At 56.3% G+C, this 16,067-nt stretch overlaps 1 protein-coding gene across 13 annotated transcripts in view; it reads left to right on the top strand.

Moving 5' to 3' along the window:
- Positions 1-16,067, top strand: part of SMARCA4 (SWI/SNF related BAF chromatin remodeling complex subunit ATPase 4) — an 85,124-nt gene that overhangs the window by 18,744 nt on the left and 50,313 nt on the right. For all 13 annotated transcript variants that reach the window (XM_070625484.1, XM_070625495.1, XM_070625491.1 and 10 more), the window contains 10 exons: positions 69-473; positions 724-822; positions 1,735-1,993; positions 4,423-4,549; positions 5,118-5,291; positions 6,997-7,170; positions 8,281-8,448; positions 8,524-8,574; positions 13,322-13,452; positions 13,608-13,665. In XM_070625484.1, the coding sequence (XP_070481585.1) occupies positions 69-473; positions 724-822; positions 1,735-1,993; positions 4,423-4,549; positions 5,118-5,291; positions 6,997-7,170; positions 8,281-8,448; positions 8,524-8,574; positions 13,322-13,452; positions 13,608-13,665 (1,646 nt within the window). The remainder of the gene's footprint in view (positions 1-68; positions 474-723; positions 823-1,734; positions 1,994-4,422; positions 4,550-5,117; positions 5,292-6,996; positions 7,171-8,280; positions 8,449-8,523; positions 8,575-13,321; positions 13,453-13,607; positions 13,666-16,067) is intronic.

Genomic DNA, 16,067 nt, shown 5'->3' with positions numbered 1-16,067 from the left:
CTGCCATCATGGCCTTAAAAATCACTGCACTGTGCTGCTGAGTGACCCCGGGACCTGTTTCCCTGCAGGTTACCCCTCGCCGCTGGGTGGCTCCGAGCATGCCTCCAGTCCGGTTCCAGCCAGCGGCCCGTCCTCGGGCCCACAGATGTCATCTGGGCCCGGAGGGGCCCCGCTGGATGGTGCTGACCCACAGGCTTTGGGGCAGCAGACCCGGGGCCCGACCCCGTTTAACCAGAACCAGCTGCACCAGCTCCGAGCTCAGATCATGGCGTATAAGATGCTGGCCAGGGGACAGCCCCTCCCCGATCACCTGCAGATGGCCGTGCAGGGCAAGCGGCCCATGCCCGGGATGCAGCAGCAGATGCCAACACTACCTCCACCCTCTGTGTCCGCCACGGGACCTGGCCCTGGCCCTGGCCCCGGCCCCGGGCCTGGTCCTGGCCCAGCACCTCCAAATTACAGCAGGCCTCACGGTAAGGCCAGCTGTCCACAGCCCGGCGGGGGGGCGGGGGGGGCGGGGTGAACTGCTAGCGTCTGGGCAGCAGTGTCGGGCAGAGCTGGCTGCCATTGTGGTGAACGCTGTTTCTCCAGCCGCCCTCTCCCCTGATGCCACACGGAGGGGCTTCTGGGGGGGTGGCCCCTGGGAGGGCTGCCCAGGGCAGTGGTTGCAGGTGCGAACACAGGATGCATTTTCTCCTCTTGTGTGTTTCTCCCTGTGTGTAGGCATGGGAGGGCCCAACATGCCCCCCCCCGGACCCTCAGGTGTGCCCCCAGGGATGCCGGGCCAGCCCCCCGGAGGCCCTCCGAAGCCCTGGCCTGAAGGTACGTCCCTCGGTCTCGGTGACACATCTGTGCCCTGAGTCCCGTCACGAGCTTGTGCTGTGCCGACCCTGAGATTCGCCTGGTCAGAGAGAGAGGGCCAAGGACAAGGCCTCGCTTCTGTCTCCTGTCTTCTTGGGGTCTCACCTGTCCCTGGTCGCTTCCCAGAGGTTCGGGTTTGGTTCCAGTCTGCAATTCCTGCCTCCCCTTGTCCTGTGGGTCTTGGTGATCCTGGGGTGTCTTTAAAACCAATGACAAGCAGAGAAGGATCCAAATGAGCTGGTCTCTGTGACTCACAGGAGGGGCTGTGAGGCAGGGCGTGAAGGACGCGATCCTTCGGGACACGGGGCCTCTGCCCTGGAGGTCGCAGCAGACCCACTTCCCTCCTGAGAAGACGCCCAAGGCTGTGGGAGGCAGGCAGGGTGGCAGGGCGGCTCAGGGCTCCATCTGACCGTGTGCATTCTGTGCTCAGGGTACAGCATAGTGGTCGGTAGGTATGTGAGGGCCACGTCTGTTGGGACTCATTCGTCACTCTCTTGGAGCCTGAGTTTTAGCGATGGGCATTAATGAGCTAGCCACTTAAACAGGATTTGGAAAAAAGTGCTGGTCCGGTGAGGCCACAGCCCGGAAAGACCAAACCCAGGTGGGCTGTGGCTGAGCAGACTTGTGAGCCAATGCCTTGGATGAGTGGGGGCTTCTGGGAGGGGCTACGCAGGCTGAGATCTAGAGGGGGCTCGAAGCCCGAGACCCCTGAGTGACAAGCTGCGTGGCAGCTCAGTGGGAGGGGGCCAGCGCAGCCTCGCAGCCTTGAGGACAAGTTTGTCTGTCCCTGGGGCAGTGAGCACCCAGCAGGCTTCTCATTTGCACCTGGAGTTGACCCAGAACTCACAGCTGTGCCTGTTTGCCTCCCCCCAGGGCCCATGGCGAACGCTGCTGCCCCTACGAGCACACCTCAGAAGCTGATCCCCCCCCAGCCGACGGGCCGCCCTTCGCCCGCGCCCCCCGCCGTCCCGCCTGCCGCCTCCCCTGTGATGCCACCCCAGACGCAGTCACCGGGGCAGCCGGCCCAGCCCGCCCCCATGGTGCCGCTGCACCAGAAGCAGAGCCGCATCACGCCCATCCAGAAGCCGCGGGGCCTGGACCCTGTGGAGATCCTGCAGGAGCGGGAGTACAGGTGAGGGCGCCAGTGCCGCTCCAGGCCTCCCTTGGGCCAGCCCTGACACACGTCAGTGTGGTTCACAGCTCTAAAGGCCACCAGGGTGCGCCACAAGCAGTCACCCTCCCGCCTCTGTCCCCAGACTCCCGGGTCCCCAGTTGGTGTGTATCCTTCAGAGAACTGCCGTCTGTTTGTAGGTAGGCGGACAGCTACAGGTGGCCGCATTGTCCCCGAGTGGTGCATGACGTGTGCACTGTTCCTCCTTCAGCGACGTGTCTTGGAGAGCATCACCCTCCATCCAGAAAGAGCTTCTCTCTCCTTTCTTCAGGCTGCAGGGCGTTCTACCCGGTGCCCATACCGCCGTTTAGTTAGCCGGGCCTGGCTGAGTGGGCGTCAGGTTCTTCCTGATCTTTCATTCAGACGGCATCGTGGTGAATACGCTTGCATGTCTCTCATTTCACACGTGTGTGTGTGCACACGGAACTAAAGCCCTGGAAGGGACGGGGGCCGAGCCCGGGAAGTTGTGTGGATTCTGCGCACCCGCCCTCAGCGGACGTCGCACGGGTGGGGGTGGACTGAAAGTGCCATTCCTCCTCGCCAACACCGCGTGTCACCCAACTTTGGGCACACCAGCCCTGAAACGGGGACTTTTCGCAGTGGACCCCTCTCAGACATCGCTAGCTGCTGGCCGCTTTGCCCAGGTTTCCTGGGCGCCAGGCGCTGGCGAGCCGCCTGGCGCACCGTGGGTCTGTACCCCTGTCCCGCACTGCTGGGGCCCTGGGATTTGTCCCTGAGCACCTTCCCTCCCTCCACTTCCGCACTACCTTGCTTGTGGCTGGCCTCCCTCGGTCAGGGTAAGGGCCGTGCCTCGTTCCCGGATGGCCCCAGATGCAGCATGTGGCCTGATGACCGTCTCCAGAGGGCTCTCCACTGTGACGGGCCCCGGAGCTCCAGCCTCTGTACCCGGGCGCCCCCTCCAGGCCTGAAGTGGCCTGTCCAGATGTCCTCATGTCCGCCGCTTTCCCCTCCTGTCTCTGTCCCCATGCATCTGTCAGCCAGCAGCTCAGCGGGCCACAGACCTTACAGCCCGTGACCCTTGCTCCCCCTCCCTCATCCTCTGTGTCCTCTTGGTGAGCCCTCTCTGCTCCCCTCTCCCCACCCGGGAACATTGCCCTTGTCCCCACTGTTGACCCTGCCACCTGGTCCTCACTTCCTCCCGGCTCCCTGCTCGCAGCCTTGCCTGTGCGCGGTTTCCTACACAGCAGTTGGAAGTCTCTTTGCAGTTAACTTGCGTTAGATCTCTTCCCCGGGTCAAATCCCGCTGTTGGCTTCTCATCATCCATCCAGTAACCTCTTTTCTCTTCGGCCCCTGCCCAACACTGTGTCCTCACTCACCCTGCTCTCACTGTTCCTCTCTTTTTCTTTTTTTCTCCCCAAAGCCTCACTACATAGTTGTACATCCTGGTTGTATGTCCTTCCAGTTCTGCTATGTGGGACACTGCCTCAGCACGGCTTGATGAGCAATGCCAGGTCTGCGCCCAGGATCTGAACCAGCAAATCCTGGGCTGCCAAACCAGAGTGCGAACTTAACCACTACGCCCCTGGGCCAGCCCCTCTTCTTTCTTTTCATTCAACAGACTCGGCTTGTTCCTACCCCAGGACCTTTGCACAGGCTGTGCATGACTCTGTGCTCATTTAGGCCTCGTTGCTGAGGTTACCTCCTCACAGAGGCCCTGCCCACCCTTCTCCCCTTCAGCTCCCTCCTCAAAGTACTTGCCACTCTGGAATTACCATAGATATTTAATTTTTTCACTCCCTTATGGCCCGTCTTCCTGAAAAGACTGTTAGCTCCATGGGAGCAACAAACAGCCCTGTTAGTCCTTTGGTTGCTGAGGCTGCACCCCTGGAACGGCCCCTGGCACATGGTGGGCGCTCAATAACTACACGTGGAAGGACTCAGTAAGGGCATTAGCCCATACGAACTTCAGACCAAGCTGTAGGGAGCCCCGAGGTTTCTCCCCCATTTATAAGTGAGGCCCCTGAAGCTCATGGGCCAAGTAGATCCCCAGGGCTGGGATGGAGACCCTGGCCCGCCCGACTCCAGGGCCGCCTTGCGCTGCTGAAATGGCATAAGCCAGCAGCGCCGCCCTCTCAGTGTCCTGTAGGCTGTGTCCCCGGGTCCTCTGGGGCCATGCCTTCTGTATGTATCCCACCTTGTGGCTGCCGTCCTTCTCAGAGCCGTCGCCTGCCTCCTGACCAGCGTCTGCCTCCCTCAGGCCTGGATTCTTCTGAGGCTCCGTCTTTCAAGAGAGGGAGCAGCGGGTTCCTCGTAAACAGAGACCTCCCGTCACCTGTCCTCTTTCCCTCCCCGCCCCAGGAGAGGGAGCAGGGGCCTCCTCGTAAACAGAGACCTCTCGTCACCTGTCCTCTTTGCTTCCCCGCCCCAGGCTGCAGGCTCGCATCGCACACCGCATTCAGGAACTTGAAAACCTTCCCGGCTCCCTGGCCGGGGATCTGCGAACCAAAGCGACCATTGAGCTCAAGGCCCTCAGGCTGCTGAACTTCCAGAGGCAGGTGGGTGCGCGCTGAGGCTCTGGGAGGGCCCTCTGCCGCGGCTGCCTGGGCTCCGAGCTGCTCGCCGGGCCCTTATTAAGTGGCCCTCGGCCGTAAAAGCAGCCCCGCCCTCCCACGCTCACGAGCGCGCTGTCCCCTCCTCTCTCCCCACATCCTGCACCGTGGTGGGACGTGCGGGTTTTGAGATGAGCAAGTGAGGGTCTCCCGAAGACGGCAGTTGCCAGTTTGAAGGGGCAGACGTGAGAAGGTCTGTCTGAGGGCGCTGCACTCGTGACTGACCCGTGAGAGATGTCCTGTGTGTGGCTGAGGTTAAGGCTAATCTGGAGGCCTGCGAGGGTTGCGAGGGCCTTCTGCTGGGTGTCCAGAAGCAGCTGTCCCTGGCCATGCTTGTCCCCGCCCATGGTGCCTCCCAGTCACCCTCCGCACAGGCTTTTGTGCTTACGGCGTTTCGAACGGACCTGTCTGGAAGCAGCGGCATGCTGCCTAGCTTGCGCTGCGTCATCGTGCGTGTTGTGTGGACGAGAGAGGCGTGCACACAACCACTTTGACCTCTTTTTGCTTCCTCCAGCTGCGGCAGGAGGTGGTGGTGTGCATGAGGAGGGACACGGCCCTCGAGACGGCCCTCAACGCCAAGGCCTACAAGCGCAGCAAGCGCCAGTCCCTGCGCGAGGCCCGCATCACCGAGAAGCTGGAGAAGCAGCAGAAGATCGAGCAGGAGCGCAAGCGCCGGCAGAAGCACCAGGTGCGGCGCACCGGGGTGGTCACGGCTCGCCCCCTGGTGGGTCTGGTCTGTGTTCCTTCTAGGCACTAAGGTTCCGTTAGTGGACAAAACCAAGCGGTGGGGCGAGACAGGCCACAATCAGATGCACATACAGCATGTGGGGAGGTGAAGAAACACAGAACAGGGACAGAGAGGGATGGAGCGAGGAGCTGTTCACATAGGATGGTCGGGGAAGGTCCAAGACCCGAGGGAGGGAGGTGCAAAGGCCCTGGGGCTGGAATGTGCCCCTGTGTCCTCTGAAAAGTAGGGATCCCGGTGTAGCCAGAGTGCAGCAAGGGGAAGAGTGGGAGGAGGTGAGGATGGGGAGGTGACAGGCAGAGCAAGCAGGGCCTTGTGGGCTGAGGGGACGACTTGGGTTTTCCCTCTGAGTGAGCTGGGAGCCATAGAGGGTTCTGAGTAGAAGAGGGCCTGATCCAACGTAAGTTTTTACAAGATCTGTCAAGGAGACCAGAATCTACGCAAGTAGGATTTGGGGATGATTCTTTTTCTTGTTTGCTCATTTATATTTTCTAAAGTTTTCCTCCAGTCAGTATCTATTACAGGTCTAGTTAAAATAATAAGAAATGTCAACACTCCTTGTTAACCATGGTTAACATTTTGGTGTATGTCATTCCAACTTTTTTTTGTATACATAAGTAATCAAAAGTTAAAAAGCTGCCTTTAAAAGAAAGGCCTGTGGGCCTGGCCTGGTGGCATAGTGGTTAAGTTCACATGCTCCACTTCAGTGGCCTGGGGTCCGCTCATCAAGCCATGCTGTGGTGGCGTCCACACAAAATAAAGGGAGATTGGTGACAGCAGGGCCAGTCTTCTTCCCTCCCTCCCTCTCTCTCTCGCTCTCTCTCTCTCTCTCTCTCTCTCTCTCTCACACACACACACACACACACACACACACACACACACACACAAATACCTGCACACTGACCTGTTTTTTAGTGTTGTTGACGTGTGACTTTTAACGTCTATGTTGTCTTCCATCTCAGCACGTCCAGCTTCTGGTAATTTATGTATCCAGGGCCCTGTTTGGCCATGTGTGGCCCAGTCTCGACTTTTCTTTGTTAGAAAAGACACTGGGATGGGCCAGCCCCGTGGCCGAGTGGTTAAGTTTGCGCACTCCGCTTTGGCGGCCCAGAGTTTCGCTGGTTCGGATCCTGGGCGTGGACATGGCACCGCTCGTCAGGCCATGCTGAGGCGGTGTCCCCTGTAGCAGAGCCAGAAGGACCCACAACTAAAATATACAACTGTGTACCTGGGGGATTTGGGAGAAAAAGCTAAAAAAAAAAAAAAGAAAAGACACTGGGCTAGGCGTTCTTATCTTTGAGTTTTGGGGCCAATCTCTGCTGTTTCCTTAAAATAAGTTCCTGGCAGTGGAATCACTTGGTTGGAGGGTGGGAGTATTTTGAGGCATTAATGTCTGGGGCTGGGTTGTCCCAGCGAGGTGACCATTCCATGTGTTGGGCACGAGGTGGCCCCTTCTCACCACGCAGTCGCCGGCCCCGAGTCTCTCCTCACACAGAGAGCTCCTAGCCTCAGGGACAGTGTGTCGGGGTTGTTTTGAGTGTGTCCTCTCGATTAGAAACAAGCCGCCTTTCAGGTGTTGTCTCCCCCGGGGAAGGTTCCGGTGACTCCTGTGGGTCATCAGTGTGCTCTTCTGTGTGCGTGCCTGCAGGAGTACCTCAACAGCATTCTTCAGCACGCCAAGGACTTCAAAGAGTATCATCGATCCGTCACTGGCAAAATCCAGAAACTTACGAAGGCCGTGGCCACCTACCACGCCAACACGGAGCGGGAGCAGAAGAAGGAGAACGAAAGGATCGAGAAGGAGAGGATGCGGAGGCTCATGGTAACTCTGCCCCCAGCCTGGGCCCTTGCGTGTGCCCCAGGTGCCAGCGTCGTGCTCGGCGTTGGAGGTGGGACAGAGAGAGAGAACGGGTTGGGGATCTGGCCTACCTGCCCGCAGCCCTTTGCCCGGCCACGCCGACCTTCAGAGTGAGCGTGTGGCCTCCGGCCGCTGAGCTGGCTGCTCTGCTCTTTCTGGAAGATGGAGATGGCACTCCCTCCTGGCTGGGAGAGCCCCTGATGGTGTGATCCCACTCCCCACCCCCACCCCATGTGTCTAGCGACTGTTTGTGATGGTTCTCTAATTGGGTGGATAGTGACAGCCGCTCTGGGCCACTAGCTGCCATGTTTACAGGGGCCCTAGCAGTAAGGAGGATGCAGTCCCTGCCCTCTGGGGCTCGTGCTGGCCCGAGAGACAGGTGCCTGGGGGAAACAGGCCAGTTTGGGATGATGGAAGGTACACTGAAGAGAAGGCCGCAGGCTGTGGGTGGGGTGGGGGTTGGAAGGGTGGGTGTGACTACGGATGTGCAGATATCGGGAACTCCTCCCAGGCAGAGAGGAACCTAGGGTCAGGGCTGAGGTGGGAGAAAGCCAGGGCAGGGCACAGCAGGTGGCCCCTGGGACAGCGTGGTGTGGGGCAGGAGTGAGGTGGAGTCCCATGGGCAGCTCACAGGGATGGCCTTGGATGTCGTTCTGGACCTGTGGGGAGCCGTCGGAGGCTGGGTGCTGGGGGCGGTGATGTGACCCAGTTGATTCTTTTCAGAAAGCTGGGAGGGGCTTGTCTGTGGGAACGACATGGCTTGGACCAGGTGGAGGGAAGCATCTGGATCTGGGATGTGTTTGTGGCCAGAGGGACCAGGACTTGCTCTTGGCCTCTCTAAATGGCTCCTGGCAGGCCCACCTCTGTGCAGCTGGTCCCCGTGGGCCCTGGCGCTGGGTAGGAGTTGGGAAGTATGACTGGAGTCGATAGTTATGTGAAGGGCGTGCGTGTGACACAGTGGCTCCCTTGCCGCGGCTCCGCTGGCTGGCTGGCGACAACCACAGTGGGTGCCTCGAGCCCGGGTTGGCCGGCCTTGGTCTCGCGAGCTGGCACCGCAACCGCACGCTCTTGCAGGCGGAGGACGAGGAGGGATACCGGAAGCTCATCGACCAGAAGAAGGACAAGCGCCTGGCCTACCTCCTGCAGCAGACGGATGAGTACGTGGCCAACCTCACGGAGCTCGTGCGGCAGCACAAGGCCGCGCAGGTGGCCAAGGAGAAGAAGAAGAAGAAGAGGAAGAAGGTGCGTGGGGCCCGGACGCGCCCTCCACCCCACCCCCGGCCGGCTCTGGGTGACCGTGTGTGTCTTTCCTTGCAGAAGGCGGAGAACGCAGAAGGACAGACGCCGGCCATCGGCCCCGACGGCGAGGTGAGGAGGCGGGGTTCCTTCCCGGGGAAGGCCAGCCCCGGCCCCATCGCTTAGCTCTCTTGCCTGTAAGTCTCATTTTCTGTGTAAGTTACGAGGGCCGTGGACGCCCGTGGACAATCCAGGTGTTGCCTCCCCTGCCCCCTGCGATCCTGCTCCTGGAGGCACGTTCTTGACCAGCAGTGGTTCCTTCCAGACCTCTTTCTATGCGCATGATGTTACTTTCCAGTTTGTAGTTTAACGTCAGTGCAGACTCATGGGAGCAGTCTGGGGACAGTACAGAGACCCCCGCATGCTCCTCACCCAGCTTCCCTCTTGTCACGCGACATCATTCTTTCCTGAACCACTGGAGAGTCAGATGCTGACGTGAGGGCTTTTCCTCTGTGTCTCAGTGTGTGTTTCCTAAAGCAAGGTCATTCTCTTCCGTGGCTGTGCGATGGTGAGAACCAAGAATGAGCGTTGATGTGACACTGTGGGCCGATCTGCAGCCCTCACTAGGTTTGTCCGCCTGTCCCCACAGCGTCCCTCACAGCAGCAAACGCGGCTCATGGTGGCGCTCAGTGATGCTCCCTTCCGTCCCCTTTGACCTTGAGCAGCTCCTCGCTTTGTCTTTGCCCTCTGGCCTTGGCATTTCTGCAGAGCACAGCCTGGCATCTCCGACGTTGGCCTTCACTGCGGGCTTGACCGATGTTTCCTCAGGATTAGATTAGATTCGGGCATGTTACGTGTTTTTGGCGGGAAGACCCTGACATGACGCTGTGTCCCTCCCCGTGCGTCACATCAGGAGAACCCGGGACATTTCTTCCGTCACTGGTGAGGTTGACCTTGATCCCTCGGTATCCGCCAGGGCGTCTCCGCTGTGCAGTTACAGATTTTCCTTTTGTAATTCATGAGTACCTCTTGGGGACGTACGGGAGACCATGTGAACGCGGCGCAGCTGCTCAGACCCCCGCCCTCTGGGCTCAGCGTCCCGGATTGGTGGTCTCCGCCTGCGGCAGGTTTGCCAGCCTGGTGACAGAGTGACAATCTGTCCCCACGATTCCTTCTGCACTTACTAGCTGGCTTTCTAAGGTGGGAAAACCTTTCTCTTTCTGTTTGGCCTGTGAGCTGTAGTTTGCCAACTCTGGGTACCTACTCGTGGATTCTTCCTTAGTTTAATGGATTTACTTAGTTTAATCCTGTACTATCCTTATTTGTTTTGATGCTCACATTATTCCAGTTTGGGCCAGCAGGGGTCCCTCCATATTGGCTCCTGTGTCCTTTTGGTGTGTCCCCATTGTTCTTGGAGGGCTTCCTGACTTCCTCGCACTCCAGACTGGCCCAGTCTCATCTGCTTTCCCTGCCTGAGCCCCCGGTCAGCCGTTTCTCCAAGGAGCCCTGTTCCTTTTATCAGAAAGGAGTGTTTAGAAACCAAGATCTAGGCGTGCTCATTGCCACGAGCCCCTCTCGGTAGACGGCCCTAGGAGGTAGACATATGTGTGCATCACATGCGCATTGCTGGTTATGTCCTAAAAAACCATGAGGTCACACTCTACCTCCAATTCTAATCCAGTACCGCAGGGTTCCTCTGTCCTTCTTTTCCATATTTGTAACAGCCTGAAACCTGGTTCCCGTTACCTACAACATAGTTGCTTCTCTCTCTCTCTCTCTCTTTTTTTTTTTGCTGAGGAAGATTTGCCCTCAGCTAACGTCCTTTGCCAATTTTCCTTTTTTTTTTTTACTTTTTTATGTGAGCCGCCACCACAGCGTGGCCGCTAACAGACAACTGGTGTAGGTGTGCACCCAGGAATCAAACCCAGGCCACCGAAGCAGAGCACACCAAACTTAACCACTAAGCCACTGAGGCTGGCCCATGACACAGTTTCTTGTCTGCTCGATCCTAGAACACGAATGTACATTCGGAGTCGCTAATGCTTACCGTCTGCAAAAGAAGCCTCCTGGCGAGGGTTCCGGGCTGTGGGGGTCCTTCAGCCCGAGGGTCTGTGCTCCAAATACTGTGCACAAGAGTTAGGTGGGTTAGTTCTCCCCTTTAGCGCCCCGTTACCATGGTTTCCCCCATCTTCTTGCTTGTGTTTATTTACTCGTCACTGATTGATTTAGTATGTGAAGCACTAGCCTGGTTCCAAATGTCAAAACCGTCCACAGTGGCCCCTCAGAGCGGGGCTGCTGTCCCCACTCGCCCATCTTTTCTGCAGCGTTCCTGCCTGCCTCCTGAGGGCAGCCATTCTCAATATGCTCATTTGAAAGAAAGAGATATAAAAGTGAGGTGTGTGAATGAGAAGCATTTCCTCTGCCACCTCCCCAAACCCTCCTCAGCCCCACTTCCCAGATTAGACCGTGAAACCGTGGGGGTGTTTGTTCCTGGCTTTTTCTGTGCACGTGCCACCTGATGATTTTCTTTCTTTCTTTTTTTGTTGAGGAAGATTGTCGCCCAGCTAACATCTGTGCCAATCTTCCTCTATTTTGTATGTGGGACGCCACCACAGTCTGGCTTGATGAGCTGTGTGTATGTCCTTGCCTGGGATCGGAACCCACGAACACGGCTGCCCAAGCGGAATGCACAAACTTAACCACTCAGCCGCGGGGCTGGACCCCACCCGATGGTTTTCTTTTTCCAGCCCTGCATTGTGTCTCTGACATCTGCCCACGTTAGCTCATGTGCACTTAACCTAACTCTTTCTAACGTCACTGAAAAGTGATACTTGTACAAAACGTTTAAACGGTGACGTGAAAATTGAAGTCCCCTTGGCAGCTCCCCTCACAGGCACGCATGTGATCCCTGGCTGATGCCTGCTCTGTCCTTCCAGAAATCTTTATGCTTCTCTCCTCTCTGTTTGGTTTTGGAACCATTTGAGTCAGTGTAGACGTTCGCTAGACTTTTCCCGTGTGGAACGTCTTGGGCCACTTTCCACATCCAGCCGTTAGTTCTCTTTTGGTTTGATTGTGTTGATGTGTCAGACTCTGTTTTGTCATGCAGACTGATAGCTGCTTAAGGCCGCTTCCCAGGCGCGGCTGCTAGAAAGATCCTGCCTGAGCGGCTCCCACGCACCGCCGTCCGCCTCCTCCCCTGGCGGCTGTTTCTCTGCCCTCCTTTTTGCCTCTTGCTCACGTCTTTGTAGTGAGCCTCCTGGGACGTGACATTTTGGTGCTGTCTGACTCAGCTCAGGCTGCGGTGACAAAGTGTCACAGCCGGGGCTCAGACAGCAGACATTGGTGCTCACAGTTCTGGAGGCTGGACATCCAAGATCAAGGTGGCTTCCTGGTGAGGGCTCGCTTCCTGGCTTGGAGATGGCTGCCTTCTCTCTGTCCTCACCTGGGGGAGAGAGCGAGCTCTGGTGTCTCGTGTTCTGGGGCACTAATCCCATCGTGAGGGCCCCGCCTCACGACCTCATGTAACTCCAGTGACCCCCAAAGTCCCCCTGAATACGGTCACATTGAGAAGTCGAGCGTCAGCGTTTGCGTTTGGGAGGGACAGTCCAGTCCATAGCTGACGCACACTTTTCCCTGGAGGCCAGATTCCCGGAGGTGGATGATTGGTGATGAGCTCAAATACACATGTATTATGTGTGATTTATTTAGAACCTTATCTTGAGTTCAGAAGTATGTGAGTTGGCATTTAACTGTAGTGCAAAGCCCTCGTGAGGCCATCCGGGCCCGTCGTGCAGCAGGAACGTGCTGTTCAGGGAATTCTGTTGGGCAATCGCTGTGGCTGCTGCTCCAGTGTAGTAACAGAGCGTCCATCAGTGGTGGCTGTCCGTTGGCCTTGCTCTCTGCCAGGGCTTCTCACCCTTGGCTGGCCATCTGAACCCCCTGGGGGGTTTGTAAAAATCCCCAGAGCAGTTGAATCTGAATTCTGGGGGTGGGGGGTGGCAGCATCGGCACCCTTAACTCTCTCAGGGAGCCTGGGGTGGGAGTCAGGGGTTGAGGCAGTCCACAGAGCCTGCGTGTGCGGTGGGGTCGCTGTCACCGTTCACGGGGGCCGCTGCTGGGGGAGGCTGACCCATCCCACTCTGCTGTGCGGGCGGTGTGGACCGTGACACCTTGGAGGGAGGAAGCGAGGTATAAGTTCCTGGAAGATGCAGACAAAAGTTCAAACCAAAAACGTCATCCTCACCCTGAAGGTTTTCTCCAGGAAGTTGGAAGGGGGAAATGCTCATCCAAAGTTGGAAACTGAGAAATCGAGGAATTCCATATTCGTTGCTAGGAGGCAGTTCGCAGTCTTATTTTTCAAATAGTCTAGTTAGCTCTTTTCCAAAAAACAGTGAGCACCCTTGATGAAGTCGACAAATACTGTGTAAATGGACAAACAAGGGCCAGAAGAATGTGAATAGTATAATCATTTGTGTAAAAAAGAGGAAAACCAGTCCTGGTTTCTTATGCGTGGAATGGATCTGGAAGGGTACGCCTGTGAGAGCAGCTGGCAGGCTGGGGGACGGAGGCGGAGTGTCCACACCCTGTAGTCTCGAATTTGCATTTTTGTGAGTGTCTTATCTACATGAAAAGGAAGACGTGTCTGTCAGTTACTTCAGAGACACAGCTGTCGTCAGTGGGCTGTAGATTTTGACTGAATCTTTTTACTGAAATGCAGTTGACCCGTTTTCATAACCACTGGCCACATTCCTGCGCCGATTTCCAGGTGTGGCATTGGGTGGGCATGTCCCTCATTGGCCATGGTGAGCTCTGTTCTTTTCTGGATGCCCGAGGTCTGGAGACCCCGGAACCTCGAGTCACACATTCGACTCTTTTGCAGCCGCTGGACGAGACCAGCCAGATGAGCGACCTGCCCGTGAAAGTGATCCACGTGGAGAGCGGGAAGATCCTGACGGGCACCGACGCCCCCAAAGCCGGGCAGCTGGAGGCCTGGCTTGAGATGAACCCGGGGTGAGTGGGCCTTGCCAGGGTCTGCGCCACCTGGGTCCCGGGGAGCTGGCTGGGGGGCGACCTCACGTGCATCTAGAAACTGGCCGGTTTGCTAAGGAAGGTGAATCATGCCTGTTCTGGGGAGGCGTCTGTTAAAACACTAACGTTTTTTCCAGGTATGAGGTGGCCCCGAGATCTGACAGTGAGGAAAGCGGCTCTGACGAAGAGGAGGAGGTGAGAGTCCATGTCCGGCTTTCGAGGCCCCCGGTGCTCTGTTGTGGTGGCCTCCCCCTGTGTCTGTCACCTGCCTGCGCTCTGTGACCCTCGCCTGCTCTGGCTGGGCGTCTGGTGGCGCAGGGGGGCAGGGGCAGCGGAGCCCCAGTCCCGGCTGGAAGTTGTGCTTTTGGCCTGCGCCGTCCGGTTCAGTATCCTCTGCCACGCATGCCTGTTTCTGTTTGAAATTCAGTTAGTCAAATTAAATAGACTTAGAACTCGAGTCCTCGGTCACACTAGCTGCATTTCAAGTGCTTAGCAGCCGCCCCCTAAGACAGTCGGCCTGTGGTCTGAACGCTAGATCACGTGCACGTCCACCCGTTCCGGCCCGTGCTGCCAAACAGCAGAAATAGTCGCGTTTACTGTGCGTTTCTGTGACTCACTTAATCTGCCACCTTAAGGTGAGAGCTGCTTTGTCCCTGGTTGACAAAGCTCTGCTGCAGGGCCTTGCTCCTCCCTGCGCCTCCGTCCTGGATCGCATCCTTGGGAAAGAGGACTCAGGGAGCCCGGGATGCAGCGTTGATGCCCGGGGCGTTGTTCCTGCCACACGGTTAGCATCCAGAAGGGTGTTCGCCTTCACGCCTCCTTCAGCTGGGGCGAGAGTGTCTTGAAAGGCTTTCTTTTTCCCACAACTGGAAGGACCTGCAACTAAGATATACAACTGTGTACCGGGGGTGGGGGTGGGGGGGAGGCGGTTGGGGTTGGGGAGATAAAGCAGAAAGAAAAAAAAAAGATTGGCAACAGTTGTTAGCTTAGGTCCCAATCTTTAAAAAAAAAAAAAAGAAGATTGGCAACAGTTGTTAGCCCAGGTGCCAATCAAAAAAAAAAAAAAAGGTTTTGTTTTAAGTTCCTTAAAAACCTTTGCTGCCTCCATACATTTTTAAAAAAGAAGTTAAACATTTTTTCAGGGGCTGCAGATAATTTAGATTTCTTCTGTGAATGGTTTGTTTCATTTACACACTTCTAATCAGTTGTGTTTTTCAACTGTTTTGTTTTTGTTGTTGTTGTTGAGGAAGAGTGGCCCTGAGCTAACATCTTTGCCTATTTTCCTCCATTTTGTATGTGGGTTGCTGCCACAGCGTGGCTTGATGAGTGGTGTAGGTCCACGCCCAGGATCTGAACCCTCATACCTGGGCCGCCTGCTGAAGCAGAGCATCTGGACTTAACCGTCAGCCACTGGGCTGATCCATTAACTGAATTTTTAAGCGCTCTAGTGTTCACCTGTATCTTTTTCTTGGTTTCTCCTGTTTTTGCTCCCCTTTATTACCACTTTAGGTCATCAGAATCTATTTGGTGTCGGGCACGGGGTGTAGCTCTAACCAGACCCCCCAGCCGTGGGACTAAGAGAATTGGCAGACCAATTAGTCATCCCTTCCCCGTTGACTGTGATGTTTTTTAAACTTGATATATTCAATTTTTATATCCACTGGAGTCTTTTTAGGACTGCCTGCTCAGTTTCTTTTCTTTTTTCCCCCAAAGATTGGCACCTGAGCTAACAACTGTTGCCAATCTTCTTTTTTTTTTTTCCTGCTTTTTCTCCCCAAGTTCCCGCAGTACATAGTTGTTTATTAGAGTTGTGGGTCCTTCCAGTTGTGGCATGCGGGACGTCGCCTCAACGTGGCCTGATGAGCCGTGCCATGTCTGCACCCAGGATCCGAACCAGGGATACCCTGGCCGCCTAAGCAAAGCACGAAAACTTAACCCCTCGGCCATGGGGCAGCCCCCAGTTTCTTTTAACCTTCTGCTGATTCTTAGGCCAATAACCTTTTGTTGTATTTTTTAGCAGCTTTATGGATGTATAATTTACGTTGTTAAGATATGCCCATATTCAGTTCAGTGATTTTTGGTGAATTTGCAGAGCTGTGCGGTCTTCACCACACTTGGTTTGGAGCATTTCTGTCACCCCAGCAGCCCCCTCCCCCAGCCCCAGGAAACGACTGGTGTGCTCTCTGTCCCCACTGATTTTTCTCTTCTCGGTATTTCATATAAGTGGAGTCATACATCCTGTGGTACTTTGTGTCTGGCTTCTGTCACTTAGTGTGTTCTGAGGTCCATCCACATGGTCCTGTGTATCAGGAGTTCGTTCTTTGCGTTCCTGAGTTGTGTTCCATGTCTGGATGACCAGTTTGTCCTTTCGCTGACTGATGGGCCTTCGTGGTGTCTCCATTGTCTGGTTTCATGAAGAATGTTGCTGTGCGCGTTCCCCTGCATGTCTCCATATGGATGCGTGTTTTCATTCCTCTTAGTAGATACCCAGAAATGGAATTGCTGGGTCGTATGGTAAGTTGAACTTTTTAAGGAACTGCCAAACTGTTTGCCAAAGTGCTGGGACTATTTCATGGGTTCCAGTTTCTCCACGTCCT

The sequence above is a fragment of the Equus przewalskii genome, chromosome 6, assembly GCF_037783145.1.
Source record: "Equus przewalskii isolate Varuska chromosome 6, EquPr2, whole genome shotgun sequence".
NCBI classification, from domain to species: Eukaryota; Metazoa; Chordata; class Mammalia; order Perissodactyla; family Equidae; genus Equus; species Equus przewalskii.
This window is presented reverse-complemented; position numbering and strand designations above follow the sequence as displayed.